At 34.9% G+C, this 8,969-nt stretch overlaps 1 protein-coding gene across 1 annotated transcript; it reads right to left on the bottom strand.

The window, feature by feature from the left end:
* Window positions 1–375: 375 nt before the first annotated feature.
* LOC111048568 (THAP domain-containing protein 2-like) lies at window positions 376–2,849 on the bottom strand. The gene is made up of 3 exons (XM_039422837.1): window positions 2,481–2,849; window positions 1,637–2,056; window positions 376–468 (listed from the first exon to the last, which is right to left on the bottom strand). Exons 1-3 carry the CDS (start codon window positions 2,631–2,633, stop codon window positions 376–378), a joined length of 666 nt encoding a protein of 221 aa, XP_039278771.1. The 5' UTR covers window positions 2,634–2,849.
* Between the last annotated feature and the right edge of the window lie 6,120 nt (window positions 2,850–8,969).

Raw genomic sequence — 8,969 nt, 5'->3', positions numbered from 1 at the left:
GAAGTAGATTTTGCAGTCGAATTTTTGATTCCACCTCAAATACCTGACGTAACGAGATCAGGTATTGTGATCCTGCCATTGTTCTATACTTTCCAAAACGTGCTTCTAGTGCATCTGTTTGAATTTTTCCAGGAAGAATATAATTGAAATTAAGCTCATTGATGCAATAATTTGTCAATTCTAGAAGAGCGTGAGTGGTGTGACTTAATGCTTCATGTGTCTCTTTTGTCAATTTGTTTTTTTGAAGATTTTTTTGCTTCCAAACGTCAAGCCAATCTAGAAACTTTTCCAGAAACTTGAAGTTTTCTTGATGAGGAGCAAGAGGCATTTGTAAGTCATCTTTGAAACGTATGTCTTTGAACATAGTTTTAACATTCACAATTCTCCACCACTTCGAAATGAACTTGATGAAGTCTGCTGTTGAATCACAGTGCTCAATTGAATGTAATCTTCCAATGGCCAACAACCCTTCAACCACATGCTCATTGAAAACATTAAGAACAAATTTTACACACTGCCTTTCAAAGTTCGTGGGTGAAAGTGTCTTCATTGACAATGTGTGTGCAAATTTTATGACATTTGCTGATTTGTTCTCAATATCATAAACTTTTTTCAAACAACCAAATGAAGCACTAACTAAATTTACTGTGTCCTCATTACTTTCTATTTCTGGATATTTGATTGTTTGTTCAGTATCCTTTTGATTGATCCAGTTGTTTCTTATGCATTTCAAAATATGCACAGTGTCAAATAAATAGAAAAGTGGCTTCCTATTGTCACTAGGATGTGGATACACAATACTCAAATTAGGAGGATTACTGAATAATGACATAGCTTTGCGATTGATTGCATTGTTGTCACTTATTACACATATTACATTGAAACCTATTTCTTGTAGGCCAACAGTAACTTTTTTTATGTGATAAAATAATGTTTCTGCTTTGATAGTTCTCACTGGTAGAATAAAAATCACTTCTCTGAAAGAAGAACATAGGCTCTGAATCATAAAGACATGTGCTGAACTTGCCATGTCTTGACTATAGTAAGCATGGCCCAAAATTCCTCCTCCAGTGTAGTCAAGATACGGCTTGATATGAATTTCATCAATCATTAATGAAACAGTCAGATCATTCTTATTCAATAGATTGAATTTGCGCTTGGCAAAACTGAGAAAGTTTTTATCCGTTAGCTCTATACTTGGATTTGAATTGTGAACCAAGCATAGATTGTGAAGTGTATTCGGATGAGGTAATGTGATTATGCCCGAACTTCTCAAGTATCTGTAAGCATGAGATGAAATGCTATGGAAAATACTGCATAAAACGGTGAACTCTGTTGAGTAACGGTTGGAAAACTTATTTGTATCTAAAAGATTTAATTGTTCCTTAATAAACTTCAATTTTTCCGAGTTGGAGGCAAATTCCAATTCCTCAATTTGGCTCAGACACCCATCAATTGTGCTGAATAAATCACTTTTATTTGGCCTCCCATTAGAGCTTTGAATGAATTTGGTAAATGAATGCAATGTTTCAATCAAATCGTTGATGTCATTTACATCACGCGGATAGTTTACATTGTTCATTGCTTTTAATTCGACTTGCCCCACAAATAACGAAAACTGTAAATTTGAATTCACCATGGCTGAAAGTACAATGTTAGGCACAGGCACAGCTTCAACAATCAAGAAGAGAACACTGTCTGGTTTTTTTACGACACTCCATTCACTTGGTACTTCAACTCTCACTGAATCCACTAAATTTGATAATTCAATAAAACTTTTAAATTTGAATTCATCATCGTATTTCTTCTTTGATTGCAAACTTTTCTGAATTGCTTGATTCAACTGATAGTTTTCTTGACGCTCTCTTCTCTCTTCAGCACTTTCTCTTGAAGAATATTTAGTTGACCAATGTTTTGGGCAATTGGGAAAGAATCTGGGAATTGCACCTTCTTTCAACTTGACTCTATTGAGTTTGGCTTCCAGATTTTCTCCATGCTCGTTGTATGCTCTTACTACTTTGATGATATCCCTATCATCAAAGTGCTTTTCACATACCTGAAACAAAGGTGCAACTTTATTAAACCTGTCAAGAAAAGGTCCTCCATTTCTCTCCTCTCATCCCTGCTCTCCACTGATCAACAAATTTATGAATTAGGATGAAAAATTTCTCAACACATCTAGCCTACTTTAATATTCTTACAAAAATAGATATTTTAACTGATAAACATTTTTCAAATAATAACTGAATAAACATAATTAGTTGAGAAACTACAGAGTAATTCTGCATAAAATGCAGACATATTGAAGATTTTCGGAAAAAAAATTTCCAAAAAAATAAAAACACGCTTGTCTGTTATGATAAACTTATGATGAATTTTGATTTTTTCAAAGTAGCTATGCTATGCTTATTAATGAATGTCTGTTTTGCAGCCTTTGCAGGAAAACTTGAGGCAATTAAAATTAAAATATGATAACTTACCTTTGAAGATTTTGTAGGATTAAAGTTCTTCCTTCTTATCGCTTGTATCCATTTTCTTTTCAAAGTTTCATCTTTCGGAAAAGAAAATACAGAAACTTTTGAAGTCTTCTGATAATTCCCGCGACAGTTGGGTACACAACAACAGAATCCCATGATTTAAAACTCCATTCACCATTACTTTCCACAGACAAATATTAGATTTATGATAAACAAACTATATTTATTGAAATAATAGACCGTGAAAATAGAATTCGTAATACAAATTTCGATGGTTACCGTATCAGATGTAATAACAAGTATCAGCGCTCTTATTTCGCTTGCCTACCGCCAGTAGATCAGTGATCTACATGTAATGACGTCATAGTTCATTGGAGCTCCAGTTGAGGGGCCTGATGTAGTAGTAGGTATTGGTGTAGTTCGAAGGCTCTCTCATGTGACGTCACACACCCAATTTATGTTTGCTTGTTCCCAAAGTGAGTCGACAACATACTGGCACAGAATAGGTACGGAATGGAAACTGTCAATAATATGCCTATTTAACCAATGCTTATTACATGGAGTAAATACTAGACACGTCACGTGACCTTGGGAAGTTCCAATCCTGGGCTATTGATTGGCTCGTGGCAGTGAACGAGATCAATATTGATACAGATCATTAAAGTGATCCAAACCTACCATCATAAAATGCAGCGCTTCCTAACAAGATGGCAGATTTTTGTGACAGGGTACTATAGTGTGGTCCACGTTATAATGGCAGTGAATAAGGATAGAAGAATAGCTATGCCAATTCTCCGCATTAACTAATAATATTTCTACACTGTCAAAAACATAATTGTCATCGTTGTGGACCTAGAAAACGATAGTACCACCGTCTTTGTCGAAAGATAGACAAGGATAGCAAAACCAAAGTTGATCAAATATTGTCATTATAACGTAGACCTCACTATAGCCAAGTTTTCATACTGTATATATACTGTGATAAAGGGTCAATCCTGAAAGGACCTCCTAAATACCAGACCTGTGGCTGTGTGAAAATTTAGGTAAAATGGCGCCGATATTTTGTGGGGTCTCAACTCAGCTGACACTGATAAATATATTATCAGTTTTTAGTATTTAGTTGTAGTTAAGTAAAGTTTGATCACAAATGTCACGGGCTTTACAATATTTATGAGTTTTATAATTGATCAATTATCATTTTATAATTATTTTATATGCAATAGAGATTCAAATTAGATTTTTTTTAGTATTCAAAGTGTTTAGTGAGTGTTTAATAAATTCAAATTGTGAATAGTGAAGTTTTAAAAATTTAAAATGTATAGTGAGTGTTGAGTGTTCGAAGTGTATTCAGTGTTCAAAGTGTTCTAATCAACAATAATTTTATAATATTGAAATTCAACCTTAGCCTAGATTAGTTTTTGTTCATCATTCATAACTCAATATTTAGCTTTATAACAGCATGCTACAATGAGTAAGCCTATGAACAGTTTCAAACTTGAATTTTAAAAAAACACTTTTGAAGTGAAAATACACTTACTTTTGTAATGACGATCGTCTCCAAAAGTGTTTTTTAAAATTCAAAATTCAAGACTGTCTAGTCTGATGATGACCAACAACAGGTCGAAACGATTGTCACTACAAAAGTAAGTGTATTTTCACTCCAAAAGTGTTTTTTAAAATTCAAGTTTAATTTTAACAGTGAAAAAGTATGGATATGCAACAGAGGAACAGTTTCAATTGAACATGACTAGGAATTGTTGTGTCCCTGGGTGTAAATCAAACTTTATTATAGAAAAACCCCCTTAGTGACAATATTCACTTTTCCCAAAGATAAAGAGCTGAGGAAAAAATGGACAAGATGTAGAAAAATTCTAAAGTCACCAACAATTTGACATTATTAAAAAAGACAAGTTTTTGTGTGAAGATGGTTCTTATGTGACTGGTTCCAAAGAAAAAAGTAAAACTATGTGATGCTGCCTTCCCTACAATTTTTCCAAATCAACCTTCTTACAACACAATTAAATCGTGTGTAAAGGTATTGGGCATTATATTTCTGAACAATTACTGCAACAAAAAGAATAATAATCAGTTGTCCCAGCATGCAAAGTCGCGAAAATTGAGAACATTGAATTCTAAAGCTGCGTTTATACCAAAGTTGATAACAAAAATGTTAATAACTTAATCCTTATAGATTCTATTAGATTGAACATAACTTGTCATACATATGATAAACATATGTCTTTGTCAAGTTCCATTCAATCTAATAGAATCTATAAGGATTAAGTTATTAACATTTTGTTGAAAACTTTGGTGTAAACCCAGCTTTATGCTAGAATAAAATAACAATAATTTTCCATTTTTCCAGATAAAGTCCAGTTATCCTATCGAAAGATTACTTCTTTAATAAACCTCAATTGAATTAATCAAACTAAACATTATTTAAATTCTTAAAAATGATTTTGAACAGTTAAGCCGCGTTTACACTGGAGTTGGCAATAAAAAATTGCCGATTTCGATTGCAGATGCTAGTTGCCGATGGAAGTCTGCAACTTGTACTTGCAACCTGGGCACATAGTTTGTTTTTAGGTCTGCAACCTGCAACTGCAACTAAACTTTACAGTATGTAGAAAATCAGACAGTATGTAGAATGTCGAGTGCTGAAGAGGTTGTTCTTGCTGCGGCAGCGTGTGTTATTTTATCAAATGAAAATCAGACTTATTTTATGAAAATCAAAATTATTTTATCAAAATGTATGTAGAAAATCAGACAGTATGTAGAATGTCGAGTGCTGAAGAGGTTGTTCTTGCTGCGGCAGCGTGTGTTATTTTATCAAAATGTAGAAAACTGAGAAGATACTGGGTTCGACCTTCATTGCAGGCAAGAGCAAAGTATAGCGGCAGCGATCTTTTAAATGATTTAAATCGAGATGATACAGATCCTTTGACGGGAGAATTGAGATGCGATGGCAGTGTAAAAAACTTTTTAAGAATGTCAAGTGACGATTTTGAAAGTTAATTGTTGGTATTGGACACATAATTAGTAAACAGGATACTAACTACAGGAAAGCAATTCCAGTGCGAGAAAGATTGGCTATTACATTGCGCTTTTTGGCGAGTGGCGACTCTTATACTAGTATCAGTTATTTGTTTAAAGTTTCCAAAAGTGCGATATCTATTTTAGTGCCAGAGATTTGTGAGGCTGTTATATGTTTCCTGAAGGATAACATACAGGTGAGCAAAGAAAGAAAATTACTAAATATTGTTATTTTAGATTCCTTTTATTTGTTTACGTTGTGCACTGAGTTGAATAAATCTAGACAAAAGTTAATTGTTAATAAATCTAGACAAAAAAAGTTTCAACCTGGTAGTGACTTGTTAATAAAATATGAACACAAAGTTAAGTTATGTTCCAAAGTAACACAATTCATAAAATTAGAAATAATGTATACATCAAAAAAACTCCAAATCAAACAAAGAAACTCTATAGCTTAAGAAATTATAGCTTAGCTTGAGTAATGTATAGCTTAGCTTACATTATAGCTTACATTGCACTAGCACAAACAACAACCAAACAACAAAACACAACAAGTCACAACGACTAGCCTGCTTGAACTGAGGAACTGACGCAGCGCGACCACGTGGAGCCAACAGGCGGGAGGGGTAGCGGGGTAGTTGCAGACTCAAGTTGCAACTCAAGTTAGCGCTGCAACTCGCATTGCCAACCAGGGTTGGCAACCGCCTTTGATCTTTACCGACTCTGGTCGGAAAACCAAATTTCGATTGCCAACTCGCAAAATCGGTCTCCAACTACGGTTGGCAATGCGAGTTGCAGTTGTTTTAATGCGTGCAACTCAAAATTGCCGATAAATGTCGGCAATCATTGGTTGCCAACTCCGGTGTAAACGCGGCTTAATAAGTTATTAGAGGGAGCTGGAACCAGAGAGAAGAAGAATTCCTTCTACTTTGTGCTGGAACCTAGCTGATGGCAGTAAGTTAGTCCACCAACCATGACGGCCATCTTGTTTCTCTTGTTTGTATGCCCAGGTCCGGTATTTAGAAGGTCCTGATCCACATTTCACTCTGATGACAAACTGGGCTAACGACAAATGCGGTCAGCGACAGACTGGGTCACATTCCGGAGCAGACCCAGTTTGTCGTGTCATGAGGGGCCCCAATCTACGCTTCGAAAAATATTAGAGACGCAGTCCTGTAAATTATCTACTTCGGGATTTTTGCTTGACCTGTATGATCTTGTATGTTATTTCATCACAGGTAATAGTTTTAAGACTTCAGTATTCAGTGTTTAGCAACCGCCACACTGCCTTCAAAAAATTTTATCATTATATAATCTGTCATAAGGAGAATCAAGGGTGAGCAAGTGTTTATGCCTCCCGCGATTCAGACAATTGTATCGAATCTTGTAGTGAATCAATCAGTCTGGTATTCAGTTAGCGTCCACGCACACAGTTACAAAATTTATAACCTCAATACTGGTGACTCAGTACAAGATTCATTCTACATGTATCGACCTATCCTTGGAGGTGAGAGTGACTCCCCCAGGAAAAGCTTTACATGATTTGGCTTGCAACGTGAGGCATGAAAAAACCGCTTTACAATGTATATACAAGGTTTTTGGAAATTTTGCATTTCAAGGATAATATAAAAGGAAAAGGAGCCTCCTTCATATGCCAATATTACCATAAAAATCAGACTATAGAATTATTCATCATAAATCAGCTGTCTAGTGGACTATAATACTACCAGTTCAAAAACATTGAACATCTTGAAAATGTATCTTTCCATTAATGTTAGTAGACAGGTTAGGTCAGGTTAGGTTAGGTTAGGACTATAATACTACCCGTTCAAAAACATTGAACATTTTGAAAATTGTATCTTTCCATCAACGTTATAGACAGTTGCAGCCAGACCTGATAACAGCGCTCACACTCACATTCTGGGACGACACGTCATGGTATGATATAGGACAGAAAGCTCAATGTTTATTTAGGATTTTTTCTAGACATTTTTAATTGATAAATTATTTATTAATTTTTGAGAAAACATAGCAGGTCAATGTAACTCACTGAGCACGAGGTCTACTGTTCACAGAACTACTAGTAATTATGTTCGTCAATGTTGAGACATTTCGAGCAGAAAACATGAAATTTTCGACATGCTAGAAACTTTTTTGTTTCAAAAGATAAGTAGGTGGTGAAAAAGTTTCTCAGAAATAATTGAAATTATTGTCAAACGTATTATTGTAATAATTATAATTGTCAAACATACTCGGAAGAACGTATTTTGGCCTCTCAGGAGTTTCAAAGTCAAGGATAGCGGCTGAATGGTGTGCCGACATATGCTATCAATAGCTGGGATCAACAAATTCAAAATACAGAACGATTGAAAAATACAGCAACTGCAAGCCAGATGATCATAATAATAGTGAAAATGACAACCTCGCCTTGAATAATCCAAGGGGTGTTTCATTACAGCCTTTCTAGAGGCAATCAGCTGCTTGCATTTGAAATAATTTAGTCAAATAATCTTGTAAATTGCCAACCTTTAGCATACAATTTAGTACACAATGCATACCATGCAGCCACTCTTCTAACTTTAAAATTCCTTTGAGACCAGAATATGAACTTCCGACTACTTTAAGTTTTATTTAGTGAAGGCTTGAGGGCAAGCCAATTTGTCAGAATGGCCGAGTGTAGGATATGAGATTTTAGCAATGGTAATTCTATTTTGACGTATGATATAATATCATCATATAAACGTGGGAACTTTTTGTGATTAATTCAAAATCCATATAATAAGAGAGAGTAGGGTTGTGTTTGTTTGTGTGTTTGCATTAAAATATGTCAACTTGTGGATTGCATACCGGAAAAACGGGAATGGTTTAGATGTCCAAATTTTGCACATAGATTCTAAAAATATCAATCTCGTGCACCTGGAAGCCCAAATTTTAATTTTCCTTCTAGATTTTTCAGAATTAATGTTTAAATTTCATTAATGGTACATTCAATTTCATTAAAAAAATCACCAAATCATATGGTCGAAATTAAAAAAGGAACATCTGTTTCTATATTGCTTTCTACCTGAAAAACATAGTTTTGAAACTTCGTTTTCCTGATGTAATGTTTAGGCCTACACGTGGCATGGATTATTAATTTTTCAGCTAGAACAATTTTTTGAGACATAGTGCTAAATAAACGGGGATGTTTCACAGAGACAAGTTCTCACAGAGACAAGTAGTGGTTTTGAACGATATTAGTGTCACAGAGACAAGTTTCACAGGAGCAAGTATTTCTATAAATGGCAGTCTCACAGGAACAAGTTCCCACAGAGACAAGCAGTTTCATAGAGACAAGGTCTCCGTCCAAAGTAGTAGCGCTATAAATGGCAGTCTCACAGAAGCAAGTTCCCACTGGAACAAGGTGTTTCACAGAAGCAAGGTCAGTGTCATAGAGACAAGGTAGCGAATGTAGGAAGA

The sequence above is a fragment of the Nilaparvata lugens genome, chromosome 3 (assembly GCF_014356525.2).
Source record: "Nilaparvata lugens isolate BPH chromosome 3, ASM1435652v1, whole genome shotgun sequence".
Classification (NCBI taxonomy): domain Eukaryota; kingdom Metazoa; phylum Arthropoda; class Insecta; order Hemiptera; family Delphacidae; genus Nilaparvata; species Nilaparvata lugens.
The sequence above is the reverse complement of the archived record's forward strand: the minus strand, read 5'-3'. Positions and strand labels throughout refer to the sequence as shown.

Coding starts and splice junctions, on each gene's coding strand:
- LOC111048568 (XM_039422837.1), bottom strand. CDS start 2,633: ATGGGATTCTGTTGTTGTGTACCCAACTGTCGCGGGAATTATCAGAAG. Junction 2,057..2,480: donor ATCCTACAAAATCTTCAAAG/GTAAGTTATCAT, acceptor CCTTTGTTTCAG/GTATGTGAAAAGCACTTTGA. Junction 469..1,636: donor ACATTGTACTTTCAGCCATG/GTGAATTCAAAT, acceptor ATGTGGTTGAAG/GGTTGTTGGCCATTGGAAGA.